This window comes from Crassostrea angulata, chromosome 2, assembly GCF_025612915.1.
Source record: "Crassostrea angulata isolate pt1a10 chromosome 2, ASM2561291v2, whole genome shotgun sequence".
NCBI classification, from domain to species: Eukaryota; Metazoa; Mollusca; class Bivalvia; order Ostreida; family Ostreidae; genus Magallana; species Magallana angulata.
This window is the reverse complement of record NC_069112.1, coordinates 912,726-939,290: the sequence shown is the minus strand read 5'-3', so window position 1 is coordinate 939,290 and position 26,565 is coordinate 912,726. Positions and strand designations below refer to the sequence as shown.

General features: G+C 34.0%; 3 protein-coding genes across 3 annotated transcripts in view; 2 read left to right on the top strand and 1 right to left on the bottom strand.

Moving 5' to 3' along the window:
- Positions 1-26,565, top strand: part of LOC128171377 (uncharacterized) — a 253,998-nt gene that overhangs the window by 209,964 nt on the left and 17,469 nt on the right. The gene's annotated exons all lie outside the window — the stretch shown is intronic.
- Positions 4,609-12,513, bottom strand: LOC128171355 (uncharacterized). Its single transcript, XM_052837128.1, has 3 exons — positions 7,976-12,513; positions 7,744-7,875; positions 4,609-7,631 (listed from the first exon to the last, which is right to left on the bottom strand). Exons 1-3 carry the CDS (start codon positions 12,238-12,240, stop codon positions 7,457-7,459), a joined length of 4,572 nt encoding a protein of 1,523 aa, XP_052693088.1. The 5' UTR covers positions 12,241-12,513; the 3' UTR covers positions 4,609-7,456.
- Positions 13,796-15,045, top strand: LOC128171872 (uncharacterized). Its single transcript, XM_052837646.1, has 3 exons — positions 13,796-13,961; positions 14,053-14,057; positions 14,223-15,045. The coding sequence occupies exons 1-3, from the start codon at positions 13,796-13,798 to the stop codon at positions 14,559-14,561; spliced, it is 510 nt and encodes a 169-aa protein (XP_052693606.1). The 3' UTR covers positions 14,562-15,045.

The following is a 26,565-nucleotide window of genomic DNA, read 5'->3' as shown; positions in this document are numbered from 1 at the left end:
AACTTAGAGAGAGAGAGAGAGAGAGAGAGAGAGAGAGAGAGAGAGGGTTAGTTATGCTGAAGAGGTTGATAATTTGAGTTATCTCCCTTATAACACCAAGTTATGACATATCCTGTAAATAATTTACAACATTTTTTGTTTCGAAATATCAAGACCATTAAGAATAATAAGAACCGATTTTGAAAGTTAACAAAAAGCAATCTTACTTGGAAATATTGAAAGTAATCAAAAATTAGCAGTAAGTAATACAAACGCATGTTATAGGGCATTAGATGTAAACTTAAATGATGTTTCATCTTTTTTTTTATTTACAAGAAACAAATTTCGATGATACTGAAGTCAATGTGTATGTGCGTTTGTTCCAATGTACAATGTACAGCAATAAAAAAAAATCTTACAATCGCGAAATTTATTAAAACTTCCGATTAACGCATGCGTTTGCATGCACTCTATAAACGACTATTATTTAATTTTTTTTTTTAAATATATAATCACTAGGCCGATATTTGTATTCATTGTTCATTGAGAGAGAGAGAGAGAGAGAGAGAGAGAGAGAGAGAGAGAGACATGTTTTCATTCGTTGTGTAACATCGATAATATGAAAATTTTAGACACTATGTAAAAATCTTACTACTGACCGAGTATAAGCTACAACTATCGGCACTGTGCTATCGATTAGTGCCAAAAAATGGACATAATTAACGCAGATGTCTTATTGAGAGTTACATGCAATCTTACATTTTGAAAAAAAAAATATGTGAATAATGCTTATATATAATTAATTATTTCAAAGATTATGGTTTATAAAAATCGCATCACAAAATACAACGGTGCGTGTGAACTTAGTAAGCGATTTTCATGTGGTGTAGACACGTGTACTTATAAGTGAAACTCAAATAGAAGCTGTGATTGTCATTTTAACTTATGAAATTCCGAAAACATATTTTATAAACAATTTGTGCAAAGGAGGGGCGAGCTTGAACAGATCTGGAAAGTCTAAAACATGCATACATGAAAGGCGATGTCTTGATTGAATAGAAGTGTATAGGTTCAACACGTGGGGTGGCTTTTGTATTTTGTTGGTCTGACGTATTTGATACACTTAATTTGGCGTGTACGATTATGTTTCAACACTGATGAATTTGATAAATCCAGTGTTAATGGGAAATTTATCAACAAACTGTGTTTATGTCAAATGTTTTTGTAAAAGAGGTAAGGAGCGTAGATATAAACAACTTTTAAAAGAACGAGGTAATTAACAGTCTGTAATTCTCTCTCTCTCTCTCTCTCTCTCTCTCTCTCTCTCTCTCTCTCTCTCTCTCTCTCTCTCTCTCTCTCTCTCTCTCTCTAACCCGGGTAATTTACAGTTTATACAAATTAAGCTTGTTTATGTAAACTAATGATAGTACTTTAATTAATTAAAACACGCATGGTAAAAGCTAAAAATTATGAGAGAGAGAGAAAGAGAGAGAGAGAGAATTTCATCAGTTATAGATGCAGACACATCTCCATGCTCGCAGATGATAAAGGGCATAATATACATGTAAATAATGTGTTATATTTTGTTCAGAAATAATTGATCTGAAAACACGTACAGTTTGTATACATGTCAGGACTTTTTACATGAATTTCCGTGCTCTGTTTTCCTCTAGAGACGTAAGAATTCCCTCCACCAGCTTTTGGAGCATACTCCAAATAGTATTCATGCAGCGGAAATTATGTGTTTTATTAGAAGATTAAATTAAAAATGCTCCCCAGTTTCGAACCCCCATACTTCACATTTGTATTAAGAGTCAGGGTTGATCTTGTACATGTGTTTTCTCTCTCTCTCTCTCTCTCTCTCTCTCTCTCTCTCTCTCTCTCTCTCTCTCTCTCTCTCTCTCTTGCTTACGCATGCATTGTTGATAAGTAAGAAATACCACATAAGTGTGGGGGAGGGCAGGCCCCATCCACCTCCCCCCTCCCCTAATCCGCCCCCGATCCTGAAGCCTGCAAACATTTCTTTGTTTTGAAAGTTGCCTAATTATAGGAAGTAAAGGACGTGTCTTGCGCTGACGATTTTTAAACGATGGCGTGGTTTAAGCTAACCCCCCCCCCCCCCAACTTATTAAAGCAGTGTAGTAAAGCTACCAAAAATAGACCTCATACCCCCCCCCCCCCCCCCCTAGCTTCCTCTGGGAGAATGGTGGGGGGGGGGGGCAAACAAAATAACACACCTTGGGTTAAAAGTTGAAAATTATAATATCTTGGTGATTGCTGCTTATATATGTTTAATGTATATTAATAGCTTTGTTATGATTTATATGTTTAATGTATATTAATAGCTTTGTTATGATTTATATGTTTAATGTATATTAATAGCTTTGTTATGATTTATATGTTTAATGTATATTAATAGCTTTGTTATAATTTATATGTTTAATGTATATTAATAGCTTTGTTATGATTTATATGTTTAATGTATATTAATAGCTTTGTTATAATTTATATGTTTAATGTATATTAATAGCTTTGTTATGATTTATATGTTTAATGTATGCTGTTTCTTAAATAGATTGTGTCTATAATGCGAATAACATTTCTAGCTGTAATTCATAAAAAAAAAAAAAACATTATGTCATACGATTCTTACCGTATATAATATTTTGCTTTCATTGATTATTTTATTTTGTGCAAAAGTGCGTGTACCGAATGTCCTTGACATGTTGTTATGTGCTTGTGTTCAGTTCAACAAGTGCGATGTTTTGGCTGATGAAATAAACACGATTTCCGGTGTCAGTCAGAATCAGACATTCTGTTATAAAACAAACACACTTCATCGTGACTCAACAGGAATGCTATACTCTATATACGGAGGTAGCAGAGAGAGAGAGAGAGAGAGAGAGAGAGAGAGAGAGACAACCTGTTTAAGAAAAAAGTAACAAATAGAGTCAAAGATAAATTTAAAAAAACGGCAATATATAGGCCTATAGCAAAACAGAGAGAAAGATATATTTTTCTGTGAAGTGTATCCCGAGTTTTTGCTTCCATCACTTTTTGCTTGATATTTTGATAATCATAAATACCTTTGCATTCAAACTATGTTCATCCACTAATATGAAAAATATCCAGATTATCTGTTTTGAAACGCCCCCTCTACTGCCTCAGGTGTTCATTATAAATCTCCGTAATAAATTTGTGTTCGTTCCTGTGAACTTTTTTGAGTGAAAATGATAATTGTTCAATGAAAATATCTTGGACATATTCCCCTATATCGATGTCATTTGTATTTCTTTCACAGGTATATGTATCTTTATTAAAAATCATCAACAAGTGATGGAAGCAATAACTTGGGACATATTATGGAGGTAGCAGGATTGCCGTCAAAAAGACAATTTCATTTCACAAACGCAAATTATGAAATTTGACATGAATTAATAAAACAAAGCACATACAGTGAAACTGACCAATAAATTCACTTGAATTGTTCTGGCAAACATTGCTGCGAAAAATGTAGAAATACAGGATCGCTTTAGAAGTCATCCGTGGTCTCAAATTCATTTTTATCCCCCCCCCCATCCCCCCACCCACCCCCTTACTTTAAAAAAAGTTTACTTCGAGTATATATACGTTTAGTAATATAAAGATGAAATTAAGTAGTAATAAAAACTAAGTTGACCGATTATTACATTAAAACTAAATATTCGAACCGTTTTTTCTATCTTTGAAAAGAGATATACATGTATTCATTATCTGGTACCGAAACGACATGGGGTCGAAATTGCTAGGTTGCGAAGCGTCTAGGCATCGCTGTGACGTATGTCGACCAGACGATAGACAGATTTGCATTTGGGAAGAGGAAAGAAAAGTTTATTTCTATCCGTTTAGATAATTGTTCCCCGTGAAACAAAAGGTTTGTCATATCATATATTCTACAATGTAGTCTACTTCTTCCATATATCATGCCAGTGATAATCTATGTAAGATAAAACGTGATATTTTTAAAAATCAACTTGAAATAAAATGGCTGACCCGGAAACAAACCTTCGAAATCGTGTCATTCATGTATATGTAAAGTGTTGAAGAAAAAAACTGTTGTAACTTAGTTCAGGTAAGGGAGGAGGGGGTAAGTTGTTTCAATCCAACAGCTCAATGTACTAGTGACAAGACAAGTCGTTTGGTCTGACACAGAACCCCCTTTTTTTTTAAAAAAATGTTTATAGAGTAGGCCTATATATACGTTTAATAAGTAATATAAAGATGAAATTAATATAGGAATGACTGTATAAATTTTTTTGTTCATCGACAAATGAATCTAAAAACCGCATCGCAAACTTTATGAAAGCCGAATCCAAGTCAGTGGGAGTTTGTATCAAAATATATACTAGGCTAGCAATGAAATTATATTGAATGATTATGTAAAGAGTGAATATATTTACTGGGAATTTACTTAGAGTATACATAGAAGGTAATACTTGATATTTATAGTTGCAAATATGTTTCCTTATAAATATGAACCTGCAGAATAGCGAATCATTTCAATAATGTGTGAACTTTTTCATGACATCACAATGATAAAGGCACGTGTTTATCGTTTCACAGTTGCATTACTAGCATACACCACTGTCGTGTATCCGCGCCGGTTGTGACGCGTTTGGATAAAGTGAAAATGGCGGCACCGTTTGAAGGTATGTTTATTTTTCTGTTATTTTCATGAATGAAAAGCAACCTATATGTTCAGATTTGAACTTCATTACAATACACGATATATTTGCAGTAAGACAAACACTAGTAGATGCCGAAAATAGAGGTTAATATGAAAAAAATGACTTGTTTTTCTTACAAATCATGATACGCATTTGCTATCTCTGAGTTTCTTACTAAGTTTTCGGGTTATTTTGGGCTTACATTGTTTCCTTTTACGTAAAAAAGATCGTCAAATCTATTAAAAAGCATATGAAATCTTAAATTTATACGAAATTTGTTTGAAAATTAGAAAAATAACCAGTTTATGTCGATTATTTGTGAAACAACGGAACTTGTTTGGATGACCTTGTTTTTCAAAATTGGAACGGTTTGGATGCGCATCTGATACGGTTTGGATGTGGTTAATATCTAAGAGTTTAAACAGTTCTTTTAATTATCATCTCGCTAAGGGGATATAGCATCGCTACTGTACATGTATGTGTGTGTATGTGCGTCTACAACTATTTCATGTCGCGAGGGGATGCTCCGCTTGGCGATGCTCTTGTTTTTATTAATTTTAAATTAATTTCTTTTCAAAATGAGATACATCATAATCATATTAATTTATATTTCTATTGAAAGTAAAAATGTTGCGTATTGTTAAAATGTTGTAATGGGCAGAAATGCTTGGTTCTGGTTTAGATGAAATTTTCATTAGGTATTATTAAATACTGTTATTTAAAATTGATAGGCACTTATAAAATAATTGCTCTCGAAAGCTCTGTCAACTTGGTCTAGTAGCTTCTTCAAATGAATTGATAAATATATCGAGTATTTGATTGAAATTATAACAAACAAATGAAGATATCCGTGCGTGTGGCTGTAGGCGTACAAAAATTCAGACTACCGTGATTTTAAAAGAATCTATCGTATGATATTTATTTAACAACATAAAAACTATAAATGTCATAAATATATTTCAGAGGAGACTTTATCTGCTATGGAAGAATCATTCCACGAATCACATGAGACTGAAACATTCATATGCAGTATTTGTGGCAAAGAGTTTGCCACACAATGGGGGCTCACAAGGCATGAGCGGACTCACAATGAAAGTCACAAACTGCAGTGCAGTATATGCCAGAAGACATTTTCGAACAGGGGTTATTATGAGGGACACATCAATAACCACCATGGATTAAGGCCACACGCGTGCGTTAAATGCAACGCAAGGTACGCTTATAAGTCAAGTCTTCTGCGCCACACAATGCGCTGTGGTCAAAAACAAGCCAGAGAACCTGATCCTGTATTTAAGTGTGATATTTGCCAACGAAGATTTGCGAGAAAAGATGGTCTTCACGATCACATTAATGGTAAACACAAAGGCATTGCGCGATACACGTGCCCTCACTGTAAAACATGCTTCCAATGGAGGTCGTCGTGTAATAGACATTTGAAATCTCATTGTTTAAAGAAATAAACAAAGACCCGTGCACTTAGTTGACAAAACTTTAAATACCATAACTTGAATTTCAATTTTTCACAAGGGTTCTAATTTTACATTTATTTAAGTTTAGGCCTATGTAGCAGTTCGGAATCACTTAGCGCATAAAAATTGCATACCAAATTAATATCTAATGAAAGATTTGTCAATTTTTTTCTCAGATATCTTGTCACTAATTGTGCCAAAAGCCGAAATGTCAAACTGCATTTTATATGCACTATCTACGTCAAACAAACGTTTCAATGGCCTACATTGACATGCAATTAATTGCTGTACATATCAAAATATTTCAAAAAACCCCCAGAAAATTGATTTTTTTCATAATTATTATAAACTAAATTATATTATTATACTTTCATGTTGAATACTGAAATCTGATTGGTTTAGACCCAGTTTGTAATCCGTTCTATTACCCTCAGCGTTAACATCACACTTGGCAACGGGTAACACAACGAATTGTTACATGCGCGTAAAATATGCGCGTACGGTTCGCCGTAGAATTCACATCATTTCTATACAAAAGCAGTAAAATTTTCTTTCAAAATGAGATATTCAATATAATAAAATAAATAGTGCCTGTTTGGGAGGGTAACTGTTGAAATTGACACCCCTCGAAAACCATTGTCAACCTCCGCTTCGCGTCGGTTGACAATGGTTTTCTCGGGGTGACAATTTCAACAGTTACCCTACCAAACAGGCACAATTTATATAATGTCGTTGTTGTAAATTATATTAATTGCTCACTTTCTACGAAGTGATTCTGAACTGTTGCATGCACGGTACTTAAGTGCATGTGCACTAACTTAGATGTTTTGACATTGCAGTAGAAAAGAACTTAAATATTAAAAATGAACTTTAACAAACATGTTCATTGTTATATAAGAATAAATGTATCAAATTATGAACAGAATAGCATGATACACTATATATTGGATGAAATCAGAGCAATGTAAACATCTTTTGTGCGATCAATTTTATTATTTTAGTTTGTTTATTGAAGAAATCGACAAAACTTTATGATTAGTAATGTAGAGAGTTGTCTGTTAAGGTGTTTATATGATTTATTGCTTTTCAGGTTAAAAGTAAAAAAAATCTTTTTTTACATAATGATTGTTTTACATACATGTAATTATATTATTGTGTTGCTCAAGATTATACACATATTTTCTTTTTACTTTAAGATTAAGAAAAGCATTCTTTTAGACGTTAATAAAAACTTGATAAAACTATTAATCTTAATTTCTTATCAATTATATATAGGAAAAACATTGTCTATAGAAATGAGCTTCAGTCATCAAGTTTCAGTCCCCTTCGAACATGAGGGAGAATTTTAGTTTCGTCACGCTTATGAAACTGTCGGACCGGAAGGCAACCCCGACCTGGTTCATCTGGTTTAGAAACTGTCGTTGACTTTCTCTTCTGCTTACATCTGGTTCTCATTTCTTTGTCAAACTCGTGGTCCCTGGTGTAACAAGATAATTTATATATATAAATATATATATATATATATATATATATAGAGAGAGAGAGAGAGAGAGAGAGAGAGAGAGAGAGAGAGAGAAAGCGTTTCCTACCTTGGATAAATTGTTGTCAAATCTCTCCATATCATATCAGGTGACTCTTCTTCTTTGTTCTCTGTTTCCATTTCTAACATTTCATTCACAGGGTACACTTTTTGTGTTGCTGTCGTGTCCATGTGAAATCCCCTGTAAAAATACAGTGGTTTTTTTATTTTGATTTACTCATATATATTGATAAATTTATCTTTAAGAAAAGTTGAATGATATGTGAACAATGCACACTTACCTGTTTGGATCTAGTTTTGAGTCAATGAGCTCTGCTGCTACTGCCAGCGCACTTGGAATATCATCCGGTCTAAAAACACCTGTGCCTTTTGGATCAATATCCTGGAAAGTTCCAAAGAAATTTTCTGCATCTAAACTCCCGACAGCTCTGACGTTGTAACCCCCACTTTTTGTGAAAGGAAAAAGCTGTATTTTACGCTCGATGTTAGTTAGAAGACCCTCAAAGAGTACTACTGGTATGTCATTAATGAAAGAACCATATGGTGGATAAGTTTTCATACAAACATCTTTTAGCAACCAGTCTCTAAATCTTAAGCGGTATTTACAACGATCAATGGCAAGTATTCCTGGGTCATCTTCTGCACTGTACCAAAAAAATACCATACGGCAGAAATCAGCCTCCTCTGTAGCCCCTATAGTATCCAATGCATCAGCTACTTTCAAATTGAAGGTTCCGAGAGCAAACGCCACGCTCTGTTTGTCTATTAGGTCGTTCACCATGGCTGGACTTAGGCCACATCCATTAGTTTCATTTTCTTCCGCTATCTTTACAAATGCCGATCTTTTAATGCCTCTGGACGGTATGCCCTTTTGGCACACAAGTCGTCGTAGTCCACAGAGTTGATGGTACGTGTCCAATATCATGAAAACGTAATTTCCTGTGCACTTATTGAACTCGGGCATGGAGTACCATTCCCGGAAATCGGGGATTCCTTCCACGTTAATATATTTACCAAAAGGGTTAAAATATGTCCATGACTCGTATTTCCTTTCACATATATTCTCCGCATATAAAGCGCATAAAATGTCTTTTGGGAGTTTATTAACAATACTTCGTGCCTGTGCACGTAATGATTTTGGACTTCCTCTTGTTCTTTTGGGGGGGACTGGCAAAGTAGATCCATCGCCAAGAATAGGACAAATTTTTTCTATCAATTTCCGTTTTGTTTCCGAGGCAAGAACTTTTATACCATTGCTTGCTAATTTTCCAGCAACTGGAGCTAACATGTCTAATAATTCTTGCTTTGTGAATCGTTTATTAATTTCTGTGGCACTTGAAAAGAGCAATAGAAATTCTGTGGATGGCATTTCCCACTTTTTCTTAGAATTTTTCGATCTCTTTAATGAAAAATGCATATTTTCAATGTCGGTTTTGGTCAAAAGTGTATCATTTTCACTTTGTAGATCCTCTGTATTCTGTTGAAAATCTAAATTTTCTTCGACATTGATATTATCCGAAATATCAATTGTTGTGGAAGATGCACCAGACTCTAATGTTGCAAGCGAATTCTCGTCCACATATTTCATGACATCGTCAATCTCTTCTGGCTTCCTTTGGTTATTTGACTGGAATGCTTCTGCAAGTGTTTCGCTAGGAATTTCATGGACAATTTCCGAAGGAAGTGACGAGAGTGTCCTCTGAATATCTACATTTGTCTGTGTTTGTTCATTACGTATCAATTCTTTTCTCAGTTTACCTTGTTTCCAAGATTCAATCATATGCATAATATTTTGGGATATAGCAAGTGATTCTAATGTCTTTGAAATGACTACCAACCCATTAATGGTTCTTTGCACATCTATTTTCTGATCTATAGTATCGACACTAACTAAGTTCATATTGCAGATTTTGTTAGTGATTTCGGAAACACTCATTCTCTTTACCTCGTGATAAATGTCTTTCTGTAGTTGTAGAAGTGTCAAAGGAAATTCATTTTGGTCTCTAACAGCTATACGATACCACTGTCCATCAAATGAACAAACAGGTACATACAATCCTGCTTTTGAGCAAGCATCAAGTACATGCTCGATCATTTCTCGTAAAATTTTGCACGGAAGACTGTTTCCTTTCATGCCGAATGCAATAGGTAATGAATATAAACCATTGTGTGACACGTTTCTGTCTAAATCAGACAACAAAAAACCAAGAAACTCAGTTGCTCGCTGGCGTGTGAGCTTGTATGATTCATTAAATACTGCCTGTGATTCAAACATTAGCTGAAGCACATCATCTACGCAGAGTGTATAGGATTTTGATCTCCCTTTATGGTCACAAAAGGGAGCTTCTACATTTCCACTGGATATTGGGCAAACTTGGCCGGTAACTGATTTAACTTCTCCTTTAAATACAACTTTTTCCTCCATATACTGAGTAATTTTTTCAAGCAAAAGAGTTGAATTATCAGGTTTTTTCTTTGGACGAAATCCATCTGCACCATACGTTGTCTGAATGCTTTGTAAGAAGAGTTGCCATAATTCATTATCAAAATAAGCTTCCATAACAACCGTGGTTTCTTTTGAATAGCAAAGAAAAATCAGGGAAGTTGTTTCAAGTGCTGCCATCTCCGACAATATTTGAGGTATGTAATACTTGGGTATTTTATAGTATACGGGTGACTTGTATGATCCAGTTTCTGGGGGGAATGGGCATTTAATCTCCACAGCAATTTCTGTCTGACGCGTTGCTGAGTTAATGCAACTTCCATCTGGACTAACGATAATATATGCTTCATCCAACGTGTACTTTACACAACCTTCTTCTGAGAATGTGTATGACGGATAAAAACAAGGCAAAACTTTGCCGACAAGCGTTGCAACTGCATTGATTTCATTTTTTCGACCATGCTCCATTCTTTCTTTGATTCTATCTGTGGGCTCCGACTTTGCCTTCTCAAACTTGACAAAATCATAGTGTTCTTGTTGCTTCTTTAGGGTGTCAAGTCCGAGGGCAGTAAACAGTGTACTTCCTGTAGCTACGGCGGACTTGCGCAATTCATGCCATTGAGGACACAGTTGTTTCATTAACCGTAACTGATCATCGCTGAATATATGGTCCTCAATTTGTTTTAGGTGTCGATAGTTTGTTTGAACAGACAAATCAAGGATACTTTCAGAACAAAATTCTAAACAAGCATTCATTTCTGCGCAGACTTGAATGATTCCATCAACAGTATTCAGAGTTCTCTTAACACAAGCATCCAGATCATAAATGTGTGTTGAGATTGCACTAATAACATTGCATAGACTAGAAGTCTTCCAATTACTTCCCGCTATATCTTTGAATTTTGCCAATGTCGTTTGTTTAGAAACCCTCATCTGTCTCAAATCTTTCAATCTCTCGCTCAGCAAAGTGACAAGTTTCCTTAGCTTTTCTGTAAGACAACTTTTTATCGATGGAAGAAAAGACTGGAGTAGAAAATTAGTGTCCACGTTATCAAGGGTCTTTAAAACCGATTCTGTATGCAAAATTTCATCTTGAAGACGATTTTGTTTTTCGCGAAGTGTAGGTTTTTGTTCGTGTCCAAAGAGGTCAACATCTCCTAGAATTCCTGTGGTACTGCCATTTATTTTTTTGCCATCCAAGCACAACTTGTATGTTTTCAATGTTGAGGACTGTTCTGCTATGAGATGAATCATATGTTGAAGAATACCTGGCTTTATATCATCTGGCGGCATCGGCCCTTCCATTTTTTTCTTCACTTTTTGAATTGGGACCGCAAAATTTATTTCCGATTCTGCGGGATTAAAACATCCCCTCTTAGAATCATTAATTATAATTTCTCCCCTGTTTTTCGGTCCACTCATAAAGCGAAGAAAACGCCCATGAAACAATTTATATCCAGTTCTCCAGAACCTTGAAACGACATCGTCATAACGCATGGTAGTTGTGCTTTCTGAGCTGTACCACCGCACAACGTCCAGAAAAAGTAGGTATGCTATATTTTTCATTGGAAAACTTCCAGCTGCCACCATTTCATGAAATTTTTTCCACACTTCGTACAAACCATGTTCTCGCATTGAAGACAAAACCAGTGGTAACATGCGCATAATTGTGTCATCATCGGATTCTGTTTGTTGTACATTATTTTCCCATGATATAGGAAAAAATTCTTCTTCAAATGCAGAGCAATCATTTTCACATATAGAGTTTGTGGCTACTGTTTTCTGATATGCTGACGTTTTTCTTTTCTTAGCCAAAGGGCTTCTAATTATTACAACGGGATCCTCATTTTCACGCTTGACAACTTGAATTTTTAGATTTCCTGGCTCATCGTTTAATACTTTAATTTTCTGGTTTTTTTCAGCAATATCACGAGGAACAATAAAGAATGTGTGGGTTCTATAACCTAATTTCCCCGTCGTTATATTAAGCTCTTTTGATCTCACTTTTAACACATCTTTTGAATGTTGTGTAATCGAATGCTCTACTATGTTTTTAAAAGATGCATCTCCGGTTGTACACCGATAGCAGGCAAACTGCTCCATTTTTTCTAGAATATGAAAAATGCCATATCTTTGAATTATCCAAACCGTACCATTTGCACAATTTATATTTTAGCATCCAAACCGGAATAATTTATTTATCCAAACCGTACTACTTATTCAGCAGGTGCATGAAGTTATTGCTCTTTTTATACATTTTAATGTATTAAACAGATATCGAAAAGACTTGTTTTGGTAAGTGTAATGTTTTAAATTAATTTTGGCCGCTTCAGATTTTTAGTAAGTGTTATATTATCTACGAAATCCCGAAATAGATCTTGGTTTTTGCGTTAAAATGACACGTAAACGATAGATTTTCCTACTAATAAGTCGTTTTTACTTACGCTAAACAAAAACAACACTCACTTTTTTAAACTACAAAACCTTTAGAAAAATATGAATGATTAATTAGATATTTCAATATGTTATTTACCTCATTGTCGAAAGAAAAAACAACACATTACTCGTTGTTTTTGCAATGGATACGCCATTTTCACTTTATCCAAACGCGTCACAACCGGCGCGGATACACGACAGTGATACACTAGCGTCTTTTAATTTCATACATTTTAATACAGGAAAGATTGGTAGCAAACCTTTTACATTAATTTGTAAACAATGAACAGATTGTGTTCTACATCTATATGAATAAATCATGTGTACATAAAATAGGAAAGTTGAAAGGTGACTGGGCGATGAATGTTCACAAAAAATTGTTTTGTTTTTCCTAGACCGTTTTCCTATACTACAAATTTAATAATACACATCAATAGTGATCATTAAAAGAATGGTGAATATCATGAATATGGTAGGATGTTTTAATAAACTAATTTAATCAATTTAATACATTAATGTATTTGAATATATAATACTGAGAAGGAGGGGGCGGAACAATTGAACATTGAAACAAATAATCGACATCATTCTAATTTGATAGAGAAAATTTGTAGGAATACAAAATTAAGGTGTAATATCCCTCTGCTACTAATTTTGCCATATATTTTTCAAACAAATTCATATTGATTTTCATCAAATTCAATATCAATCGATTCTTATGAAACAAAGTTTAAATGATGAAGCGCTGCTAGATTTTTCAAAAATTGATAAAATGTCAAATCATGATATGAAGAAAACTAGACATAGTGATTAGAAAAAGCAAAATTTTACTATCACAGCTTAAAATTAAAAATCTAAAATATATATGAAAATAATATATAGTTATATACATTTTCAATTCATATTACAAAACATATTGAAGCGCTGCATTTTAGTTCAGAATAGCACTTTGTTGTATAGGTTTGCAACAAAAATTGCTTCAATCAGCAAGAGTTATCTTTCTTCATCATAGACTTTTGAAGGTTTTACATACAGTGCATGATAAATTGCCACAGTTTCTAAACTGTCAGAAAAGGTTTTCTGTTTTTAAATTTGGATAAGATAATAGTAAATGGATATATATTTAAGAAATTCTAAACATGTAAACCAGAGCATTTTGTTATGTAACACAAAACGGGGATCAAGTGAATAATCTTTCATTAATTTGTACAATGATATCATCATGAAAGTAGAGCCAGAGCATAACAATCCGAGAGACCCCTTTGCATTGAAAGTTGTAATGCCTGCCCTTAATGACATTCCGGCAGAGTACCATGATAACTCAACTCGGGATGCTACTTCTTCAAGGCCGAGACAGACTGTCCGGCAAATTGCTGGTGAGTCTCTTAGCTGACCTGTATGTTCTTAATTATTTGATGGTGTAAATAAACAAAAAATACTATATATTCATTAAATGTACGGATATCAAAACGTTTTTAGAAAGCGTAGGCATTGTTCTTAAAAATAGATTTAAAAAAGTACTCGATATAGTCCGATTAAATTTTTTTACCAACATACTCAGAATTTTACATGTGATTTATACATAAAGTTTCAACAGAAATACTATAAAGAGCATATTTACATTCTGTGTGTTCTACTTCTGAACTTAGCATTGTGATTGTTCCTATCCCGTTGTAACATTTTATTTTTTAGGAAAACAAGTGGGAAGAGTCCCTGCAAACCTTTGCAGGGCCTTCTTCCACATGTTGGAGAGGAGGCTCGTGCAGAGCATAACTTGCAAATATATGGGTGTAGTTGGTCACAGTGCGCGTCCGGCTGTAAACCAGCGATACCAGAGGAATGCTGCGGGCGCAGACCGTCCAGGAGGGGGTGTTGACCTTAATTGCCAGTACCTGTTCCACGTGGAACATCGACATTTTGAAACGGCCATGAGATTGTTAGAGCAGTACGTCCCAATGAACGACCTGGATAGTAGAGTTTACGCGTGACACATTAAACGAAACACCGCAATGGTGCATATTTGAATCAAAGGATATTTCATTTGATATCATAATCCCATTGCCCTGCGATCAGAAATGAACTATAACAAATAATTATTATACGAAACAGCTTATTACAAATAAGTTTTTTTTTCAACTTTCACACTAACTTATGAGATTCTTTGTAAATAATTGCAAAGAATATTTGTAGCAATTTCTAGCAGAGAAATCATAAGATTTTAAGGTAACAGATTTTAGGTCTCTTGTGTCCTGGGATTTTTTATCATCAGTTAGTCTCAATGTACGAATTAGTGAATTTACATAGAAAAAAAATATCTCGAAATTTAACTTGTTATTCTCTTAAATACTGAGGTGGATATAGCATTATCAAATGTTTCGTAAATTTTGCGAAGTACATTTAATAAAATATATTAACATATTCCAGTGTCTTTGTTATAACCATAGGCGTCGGAACCGGGAACTTTTTGCAAAGTTAGACCTAACCATTAGACACATAGCATAATAGAGGATTCAGCCCCCCCCCCCCGCCCCCACTTTTTTTTCGCAGGAAATATAACTGTTCATTAATGTACGTTCGAAAGATTAAAAAGTTGAAGTCATAGGCATACAAGTACCCCCCCCCCCCTACCCGCACGGATTAGGATTTTCATGGTTTGGGGGGAAAATTATGGTAGGTAAGATTTTTTGTTTTGGAAGTATATGTTTACTCCCCCCCGTATTAGAATTTTCATGATTTTGGAATTAGGTTTTTTCTCTCTCAATATTTCTGAGGATCAGTCTAGCCCCCCCCCCCCCTCCCACTTTCAATTTGCTTTCGACGCCAGTGATAACACTACAAATCGATTTTGTATTCTACAGTCCAATACATTTTATCAATAACAATTTCAATATTTAGACGTACAATTGGTAAAAATTATTTAGAAAATAATGGTGTGATGAAATACGGCCGGGCATGCTCAAATATATCACATCATAAAGCCATTCGGAGTTCATTGGATTTGATCACCCTTGCAATATAACTATTTGATTATCTCATGATACTTAAGAAATTGATTTTCCTTATTCTTTAAAAACGCATTTCTCTCTGTTTTTATTCGTAACGACGCTGCAATTGAAAATCAAGAGGTGCATTATCACGCGACTTTTAAAACCTTGGTTAGAATGGGAAGTACATTTTGTTCTTTCTCCCTTTCATATTGCAGTCAAACGGACTTCCACGTAACCATGTGCAATTTGTACATGAATTTTCAAATAATCTCAACAAGAAAAGCGCGCATAACGTGCACAATGGGGTTTAAATAAAGCATGCGCAGCTATGGTACACGCCGGACAAAGTTTATGAACAAATCGTATTCCATTTAAAACCTTTATTACTGAATGACCAAAATGTATAATGTGCGAGATTCAAATGAAACAATTTTTTATAATTTCATATAATTATGAATATTTGTAGAACGTTTCCATTTACGAAGACTTTAGTAACCGCTTGTTTTGTGATAGGATTGTTAAGTGATTGAAAGGAACAGATACATTTTGTGTCTTAAAAATAGTTAAGTTCTGGGGTTTAAAATTGCTATATCTCTATTTCCTCCTCGCTATATTCTCAAATGCATTCTGAGCGGTCTATCTAGTGCTCTGCGTTGAAATTATGCAAAACAAACTGCTGAGTTCAAATACATCAAGGTCAACTAACGGGTTTCTCTATAAATCTGGTCAGCGCATTATCAACTTGCGCTGACCACACCCCCTGCTGATTTGCTTGTTTCTTCTCCCTCCCTTCTCGCATCTCGCTCACCGAGTAGAAGTATTACAACTACTGTTATGCCCAATAATAATACTGTATGTTATGTGCTCCTTTAAACAAGTCGATTGACATCCACTCAGTTATGTAATCGTAAATGGATTGCTCTCCACGGCTTCGGTACACTGATTTAAATCATTAAAAATTCAAAGTACCATTGTCATCGAACAAATTTAAATTTATGAAATCATGGGTTATCATATATCATGATGCCCGTGAATTATGCAAATAATGACCCCCCCCCCCCCATTATTTGCTTTATAATTATTAATTACCTGACTATTGCTTCTACAGAACATATAATACATAGCCTATGAACGTTATTAACAGTACAATTTAAACCTAATTATTTTCTTTTCCACGTTCAAGCTTATAATTATGCGATACTTTCCTGTAATAACTTGAAATGATTTAATTGTCAATAACACTAATGTATTAAAAAAGGTTTAATATGCGCATTCCATTTGCAGCGAAAATTGTTTTTTTTTCAATTGATACGTGTTTCCAACGGAATAATTTTGTTTAGGCAGGCAAGCCTTTTGAGAGCAATTACTTTAGTATATTAATAAATCATTTTGAATTGTGTTTAATAACTACAAAATCAGATCATTAAAATTTTAACGGTATAGCTAATCGATGTCGAAGGACTGTATATAGTCTTCATATTCGACACAAAACTGGCTTATATGAACTAATCAATGCATATTTTCCTTATAAATGGATGTAGTTCACACTGCTCAACGCATAATCGGAAGATTTCTCGCAACTCAAGAATTCGGTATTCCTTTTCATGTGTTTATATATTGTTTTGACGCATTAACAACATGCTGTAGATCTCAATTAAGATACAATTTATCTTTGCCTGCTGATTAAAAAGACTGATAAATTTATGTAAATACTCAATCCCTTGTCAAAGAAAAAAATGTGGGAGCGTGTAATTGGTTGTAAACTAGAATGACCTTATTCATTGAGGTGTTTATTATCCCGTTTTCCTTCATTAATTTATCAATTATCATGATTATTAGAATACAATGTTCATCAACTAGTTTGAGCGTTTTATCGCACTTGAGCGCGGATCTTGATATCTTAATACATGTATAAATCTTATCGGCCGTCAATGACTTTGTGTTCATATAAGAAAATATAAACATGGGTATAGGTTAATTTCTTTAATTTCCTCGGGGCGTAGCCAGTTCCAAAAAAGTCCGAAGGACCTTCCATTTTTGCCTATATTTTTGTAATGTTCATCTTATAAGTGCTATAAGACGTATGTCGAAATTGAATTGATAGAGTAAGATGCACGCTCCGACCGAAATTATCACCTCATAATATTACTATCATGTATAAGCAATTGTATGATCAAATAATTTTAAAAATAGTCATCGATGAAATGTATTGAACTTTACATTAAAAAATTAATTGGTGGTGTTTTCACAGACAAATGCACTGGAAAGTGGAAATATTTAAAGTTATCTCAAATACAATTTAGAATAGGATTGTGGAAATAAGGTTTTAAGTCAGAATATTCATTGCAGCAATAATGACGTCTAGAATCTACCTTTTTGTAGTTTCGTGTGATTATCAATAGTGTCGAGTTTTTCTCCGGTCTAATATTACATCAACCTGTACCCTATTCTGTAGGATTTATAAAACTCTTTGACCTGTACGAATAACGGATTTAACTTTCTCCTTTATTTTGGTTTGTCTATACAAAACATTTCTTATTGTTTAGTTAATATTTTAGAAGAGCAGGACATTTCTTTTTCGTCGAGCTAGCCAATTTTCATTTGGTAAAATAGCTTTTTATATTTTTTTCACACAGCCGTTTAAGCAGATCGTTTATTAATCAGAAACATGTTTAAGTATTAATTTAGCCAGATGATCAATCCTATCGGCAGACTTAAATTGTTAGAACTCGTAGCTAATTATTTTGCACGTTCTTAAAAACTGAAATAAGATATCACATCAAATAATCAAGAACAACAGACAGATCGAAAGGTCACAGCATGGGGGCATTTGCAGCTCGTACAATTATTCAACAGGACCCTGTAAAAAACGGCACCTTGCAGATTCAAAGTGGCTCGACTTTTATCACGGGCATATTTGCATTTTGGACGGTGGTGGTGAGATGGGAGGAGGGTGTGGGGGGGGGGGGCTAACACACACAAGGTGTCAAGTAGTGGGGGGGGGGGGGGTGAGCTAACACACACAAGGTGTCAGCGGGTGATCCAGGAATTCTGCTTTAACAATGTTAACGATAACTTTGATTGCATGCAATAAAACACGTCATGCTAAGGAAACTTTTTCTTTGAAACGTTGAACTTACAAAATTTATTCATGTAAATAGGGCAAACATCACATTACGGCGCATGCTTAACAATGTATCTGCGTTGTTCATTCGTAGTTATTTTATGTTTAAATAATCTTTATGTTATTTAAAAAAGAAAAAAAAACCCGTTCAGATAAAACTAAACTATGTGCGTTGCATCGTATTTTGTTTTCAATATTAATCGTGTATTATCTCGAATTTTTTTTTCTGGAATGTTCGCTACAACTTCTTTTTGCTGAGCATATATCCCGCTATTACTATAGTTCAACTATTTTTAAAACTTTATTATTTTTTAAAATCATTTTTGTCGTTTGTATGTTTCTTCCGCATAAAAAGAGAACCATAGATAATATTTCTGTAATTTACAGAAGATCCGTGCATTACTCAGAGATGTACAAGTTATCTCCCGTAACTTCTTCGTGATGAGGAATGGGGGTCCGATTTTTAGTGTACATTCGCAGAGAAATTAAGGCATTCGAGGGTAAAGGAATAGTATATAACACTAAAGGAGACTTTGAAGTTTTGTATAAAATAATTCTTATCCATGGGAAAATTCTTAAATTTGAATAATCAAACAGAATGTCCACTTACCCTTCACTGGCGGTACTTTCTTCTTCCGTTTCCATGATTTCTGATTGGCGCCACTGACCGAACTGACCCTGCGTTATCAGTACCGGTGATACTTAATGCAAAGCTGACGTCATAATGAGATACAAAGCGTCCACAGTCTTACAAACTCGATTTTTGTTCAGTATTACGATATTCTGTAATATAGTTTCCCACCCCTTGCTATCTTACAAGTTCTCGTAATATAAATTCATTACGAAAATTCGTAATTTAAGGTCTATATTATTTTATTTTGTAATATTACAACTTTTCGTAATATTATCATTTTAAGTAATATTACGATTTTTCATAATGGACTGGACTGTTGTATGATATCAATATAGGGATACATTGTCTTGAGTCAAATGAGATATTAGGTGGGTTTTTTTTTTCAATTTGTGTTCCCATATCTGCTCCCTCAGAATAGAAAAGCCTTATTCAATTTTAAACATTTGAAATGTTATAAGTTTTAAACGATTATAACTAAGTCTATAATTTGTAATTGTCTTGGTCACATTTCCCCCAATTATAATTCATTCAGCTCTGTGAACGAGCTATAGAAAGAGAAATAAAAATATTCCATCAAAATATTCTCTGGCCTAAAACATCAAATATGTAATGTACATGTACTGAACAAGTACATACAATTTAGTTATATTTGAAAAAAGAATTAATCCATCGGGAGGGGGTGGGGGGAATAGTCATGTAGATATTGCCTCATAAATACTATATCATTATGATACATTTCTTGTAATATTTTGTAAAGGTTTTCTTTACTTTTTTGTCCCCTGCTTCAAAAGAGCCCTGGGGTTCAGTTCGTTCCGTTCAAATTTTCTTTTTTTATATTTGAATTTAAATAAGGGTATCGCCTTCCAACATAAATTGGGACCCAGCACCACCTCCCTTGTTGTTACATGCCTCAATAATTGTGAGTTAACAGAAACAAAGTGATATTATTTTCTACAGAAGTTATCTCTCTTATCAGAGGGACATTCCACCTTAAATGAATTGGCCTACTATGTGCTTTAATAAAAAATCATATATTTATGCATACATATAATATTCTTTAGATTGAAGTGTGAACCTAAACATTATTTTTGTTCCGTCGATTACTTGAGTAACAGAAAGGCATAAGGCCTAAGAAAAAAAATTGTTTGTTTCCGCTTTCCCGACCGACCCTAGCTTTTACCCCCCGACTCAAAACTTTTTTTTAAAGGATTTTTGATGGAAAATCTTTTAGTTTCGTTTTTATCCAATTTGGAAAATAAAAATAATCAAAATTTTGGTCACAAAAATGCTTGAAGCAGTTACTCTTCTCAAATCAGTGTAACTTAAACGTTTTGTTTCAAAATGGCTGTATGTTTCCATGTGTTGTAGATTTTATTAATGCTCTCATCATTGGCAGAGGAAGGATCTGCTATATAATATCATTTTTGTGTTTTCTTAAGACCAGCTTAATAGTCAGGAATGATATTAAAAGTATTTCTCATTTTATACCATTTATACCATACCAGTATCTAACCGGCATGTATGGATACTGCAATATTAAAGGGAAAAAACATATTTGAAAAAATAAAAAAATTCCGACCAACCGACCTTACTTTTTTTCATCATGAAAGAGTGAAAGCGGAAACAAACTATTTTTTTTTGTTAGGCCTAAACCAGTGTTTTATTCAGAGCATTGTATACGTTGTATGCATGTATGTAAACCAAGCCGGAATAGATTGTGGGACGTCAAAATAATTTATTTTCTTGGTTTTCAATACAAAAGAGTTCTACATCATGTCAGCCTCCTGTAAATACAATTTTTCACTTCAAACGTGCATTATAGCTTAATTATGTAGTTTATTTTCAAAACAGCATGACCATGTGTGATAATTTAAAACGCTTTATTAATATAAATAAAATGCATTTTTGACTTTCCTTCCGCTTTAAGTATTGTACCTTGATATTTCAAATACTCGGATATCTCAAAGTTTTAAACAGTCCCATCTAGTTCGAGATAACGAAGTTTGACTGTTTTTTATACGAACTCTTTTAAAAACAGGCAAAAATACAGACGTTATCAGTTTCAGAGAGCAGTGATACGGAATCTGAAAACCACAGTGTGGTGATCCGGAAAATCAGACCAAACTCTGTAAAATTAACGGGATATCATCAAGTACTAGAATGTAACAGTTGATGGTCTCTTTACAGGTTCCCAGGCTGTGTCTGACTGTGCTGTGTACTGAAAGATCAAAGAGAGAATACATGTGGTATAGTATTCATGTAATATCATCATGTTCATGTAGCTATACTATGTATTTTTAGGTCACCTGAGTCACTCAGGAGACCCATTGCTATCTCACGTTTGTCGTCGTGTGTCATTTGTAGACATTTTAGTATACATCTTTTAAATGGGTATAAGGGCAGTGGTCATTGTGTTAGTCCTGGGGTAAGAACTGTTGCCCGAAACCATAGGCGGAGGTCAACGGATGTGTGAAATGTATTTTGATAGCAATTATAGTCTGTTCTTTACATGGGGTAAAGACACAACTGCATTTTATCCATGTTTTATAACCACATTATAAAAAGTTACATTCTGTATTTCATAGGTGAATTGTAAATAAGAACATACTGAAGATATGTGTCACATTTGAAAAACAGTGTTTCAATAGAATCAGACAGAAGGCAAATCCTGTGTCGGCCCTCATTTCTATAACTAAGTTATGGTGATGTGTGTGTGGAGAGAGAGAGAGAGAGAGAGAGAGAGAGAGAGAGAGAGATTACATGTCTAAGAGAAATAGCAGTGTGCGAAATTAACGGTAGACAGATAGACAAAATCTATAGAAAATACGCCCGGTCTATAGTAACTCGAATATTTGTAGACCAACTTGTCTATTAGAACGAACGCAGCCTATCGTCTAGTCGATTGAACGTTTTACTCAATACCTTTTTAAATACACTGCGATAAGAAGCAGAATGTATAAATTGCCATGTGCTATTTAAAAGTAAAAAACAATATTCAGAGCATGTCATTTTTTGACAAACTGATGTATTCACAAGGTGCTAGACCTTGGAAAAAACCACCATTCTAGTTTTCGCATTCGTGAACCCAGACTGCACACCTGGGCCCGGTTTTTCGAAAGGTGGTTAAATTTAACACTGTGTTAAGGATAACGACATGTTAAATCCTAATCAAGTGATTAGCTAACGCAGTGGTTAAATTCTGTTGATCAAAAGCAATTTAACGCATTGGTTAGCTAACACTGTGTTAACCGAGTTAACCACTTGGTAATCACTTGGTTACCCATAATTCATCTCTACTTCCTATATATGAAGAAAAAAGAAGATTTTGCTTTGGGATTTCAATAAGTTTGAATTTAGTGAAATATTATTGATATAATTATATGTTGAACATCTATATCATTTCCAGGGTTCCGATCCTATATAGTATGCAATTTTCCAAATTAATCCTTTCTTTTCTTGTTGTCTATATAACACCGTTAAAGTACAATGTAATAGCTTCAAAATACCATTATAAATTCCTTTCAATGTGTACCGGTAAATCAATTAGGTACATGTATCATAAAATACAGTTCAAAGGCTCAACAAATTTTCTAATTAATTTATAGGGTTTAACTTACACTCATATTCTATGAAAAGACAATTTGTCTTGGAATAAGAAAGCTTATGCAATTTTTAGAAAAAGTATACTGCATATTGCCAATTTCATTGAGGTTTGAGAAATATATGGTCATTTAAGTGAACCCACCATTTCCACTTTACTCTATTTAACATAGATTCATATGGATCTTCTTCAGCAAAACATCTTTACTTAATATTTAAGAGGTCAATTGTTGTTCAACCTCTTTTAATAGGAAACCTTATTCAATACTGCATATATCTACATGATATTATCATTCTAAAAGCACCACATCACTTAGAAATACCCTTGCATGCATACCCTCCTCCTATGTATTGATTTTCATAAAAAGCAGTGGTTTGAAATCTTTCACCTAATATTATGAAACTTGTGGCAATTTCCTAGTGTCAATTCTCACACATATTTGAAAACATGTATCACCGACACTAAACATTGACCTATTTTGAAAATTGGATGAATTGTAGCATTTTAGAGACAAACATCCATGCCGTCCCGCATGTGATTTCTTGTTTAAATTTCTTAAAAAGCAAGCTTAACAATCATATTTAATAAAAATCTACTCCCTTTCCAACCATGATAAAATAAATAATGTCTGCCTTAATTTTATTACAATAAAATTCAAACACACCCGGGTAGCTGGAGACAGATAAGAAATCCAAGAAAAATGTTCAAATTTTACATGTTTTTCTGTTAAATGCATAAATACAATACAAAGATAAAAATATGGTTGCTTCTTGTTCATTTCAAAAGTAGTTATTATAGCAGATGTTATTTTAATTTATGTAAAATGTACATTTTCATATCCTACATGCAATTTAAATTGAGACAATTGGAAGGAATGGGTGATTTTTCAACTATATATATGTAAAATTTCACCTTTGGACAGGAAGGAGCTAAAAACTTGAATTTTTTTTTTTACATTTTGTATTCAATGATAACTGCATTTGTCTTCATGTAAACTTTGAAAGAAAAATATGCCTTAAATAAAAGGATAAGAGGCTTACTAGTATTAAATGCATATTTTTATACCAGGACATTATAGACAAAAACATACAAAATAAATGTATTAAATATTTAATCTATCATGGATAATTAAAGACAACAATTTGTCATTAAAAACACAACAAAATAACATTTACACCTAAAAGCTGTGATAAACAAAAACTGAGTCATCTATATGTAACATTCTGTGTATACTTAATGTTTATTTATTCGGTATTTCATATTTGGATGAAAATCTCTATTATATTATAAAAGTACAAATATAAAGTAATCAACATACTCTTTTACATGAGAGAGAGAGAGAGAAAGAGAGAGAGAGAGAGAGAGAGAGAGAGAGAGAGAGAGAGAGAGAGAGAGAGAGAATAAACATAGATTGAAGGTACATGTTTGAGAGTAAGCAGTAATTAATATAGTAAATGTAGATTTTACGAGTTTGAGAAAAGGTTAATAAAGCAACTAAGAAAAAAATCAGACACTATGTTTACATAAATAAACCAAAAAATATGGATCAACATATAATTATACCCCCGCTCCAAAGGAGAGGGGGTATACTGTTTTACCCTTGTGTGTCTGTCCGTCTGTCTGTCTGTCTGTCCGTCTGTCTGTCTGTCTGTCTGTCCGTCCGTAACAAAAATTTCTGTCACATTTATCTCAGCAACAATTTATCGCAGATGCTTGAAATTTTTACACAGTGTTTGTTAAGGCATGCCATATCATGGGAAATATGGGAAATATTTTTGTACCAATCAAACGTCAACTTCCTGTTAAATGACGACTTTGCTTATTTTTTAACCAAAATTTTCGTCAAAGATTTCTCAGCAACTATTTATCGCAGATGCTTGAAATTTTTACACAATGTTTGTTTAGGCATGCCATATTATGGGATATATTTCTGTACCAATCAGACGTCAACTTATTGTTAAATGACGACTTTGTTTATTTTTAGCCAAAATTTTCAAACAAATTTTCCTCAAAGATTTCTCAGCAGCTATTAATCGCAGATGCTTGGAATTTTAACACACTATTTAATTAGGCATGCCATATTATGGGATATATTTCTGTACCAATCGGATGCCAGCTTTCTGTTAAATGTCGAACTTAGCATTGTGATTGTTCCTATCCCGTTGTAACATTTTATTTTTTAGGAAAACAAGTGGGAAGAGTCCCTGCAAACCTTTGCAGGGCCTTCTTCCACATGTTGGAGAGGAGGCTCGTGCAGAGCATAACTTGCAAATATATGGGTGTAGTTGGTCACAGTGCGCGTCCGGCTGTAAACCAGCGATACCAGAGGAATGCTGCGGGCGCAGACCGTCCAGGAGGGGGTGTTGACCTTAATTGCCAGTACCTGTTCCACGTGGAACATCGACATTTTGAAACGGCCATGAGATTGTTAGAGCAGTACGTCCCAATGAACGACCTGGATAGTAGAGTTTACGCGTGACACATTAAACGAAACACCGCAATGGTGCATATTTGAATCAAAGGATATTTCATTTGATATCATAATCCCATTGCCCTGCGATCAGAAATGAACTATAACAAATAATTATTATACGAAACAGCTTATTACAAATAAGTTTTTTTTTCAACTTTCACACTAACTTATGAGATTCTTTGTAAATAATTGCAAAGAATATTTGTAGCAATTTCTAGCAGAGAAATCATAAGATTTTAAGGTAACAGATTTTAGGTCTCTTGTGTCCTGGGATTTTTTATCATCAGTTAGTCTCAATGTACGAATTAGTGAATTTACATAGAAAAAAAATATCTCGAAATTTAACTTGTTATTCTCTTAAATACTGAGGTGGATATAGCATTATCAAATGTTTCGTAAATTTTGCGAAGTACATTTAATAAAATATATTAACATATTCCAGTGTCTTTGTTATAACCATAGGCGTCGGAACCGGGAACTTTTTGCAAAGTTAGACCTAACCATTAGACACATAGCATAATAGAGGATTCAGCCCCCCCCCCCCCCGCCCCCACTTTTTTTTCGCAGGAAATATAACTGTTCATTAATGTACGTTCGAAAGATTAAAAAGTTGAAGTCATAGGCATACAAGTACCCCCCCCCCCCTACCCGCACGGATTAGGATTTTCATGGTTTGGGGGGAAAATTATGGTAGGTAAGATTTTTTGTTTTGGAAGTATATGTTTACTCCCCCCCGTATTAGAATTTTCATGATTTTGGAATTAGGTTTTTTCTCTCTCAATATTTCTGAGGATCAGTCTAGCCCCCCCCCCCTCCCACTTTCAATTTGCTTTCGACGCCAGTGATAACACTACAAATCGATTTTGTATTCTACAGTCCAATACATTTTATCAATAACAATTTCAATATTTAGACGTACAATTGGTAAAAATTATTTAGAAAATAATGGTGTGATGAAATACGGCCGGGCATGCTCAAATATATCACATCATAAAGCCATTCGGAGTTCATTGGATTTGATCACCCTTGCAATATAACTATTTGATTATCTCATGATACTTAAGAAATTGATTTTCCTTATTCTTTAAAAACGCATTTCTCTCTGTTTTTATTCGTAACGACGCTGCAATTGAAAATCAAGAGGTGCATTATCACGCGACTTTTAAAACCTTG

What these genes read in the sequence shown, in the direction of transcription:
- LOC128171355 (XM_052837128.1), bottom strand. Translation starts at nt 12,240, where the DNA reads ATGGAGCAGTTTGCCTGCTATCGGTGTACAACCGGAGATGCATCTTTT. An exon ending in TCAAAACTAGATCCAAACAG is followed by an intron (nt 7,876 to 7,975) that starts GTAAGTGTGCAT and finishes GTATTTTTACAG; the next exon opens with GGGATTTCACATGGACACGA. An exon ending in TTGACAACAATTTATCCAAG is followed by an intron (nt 7,632 to 7,743) that starts GTAGGAAACGCT and finishes TTGTTACACCAG; the next exon opens with GGACCACGAGTTTGACAAAG.
- LOC128171872 (XM_052837646.1), top strand. Translation starts at nt 13,796, where the DNA reads ATGAAAGTAGAGCCAGAGCATAACAATCCGAGAGACCCCTTTGCATTG.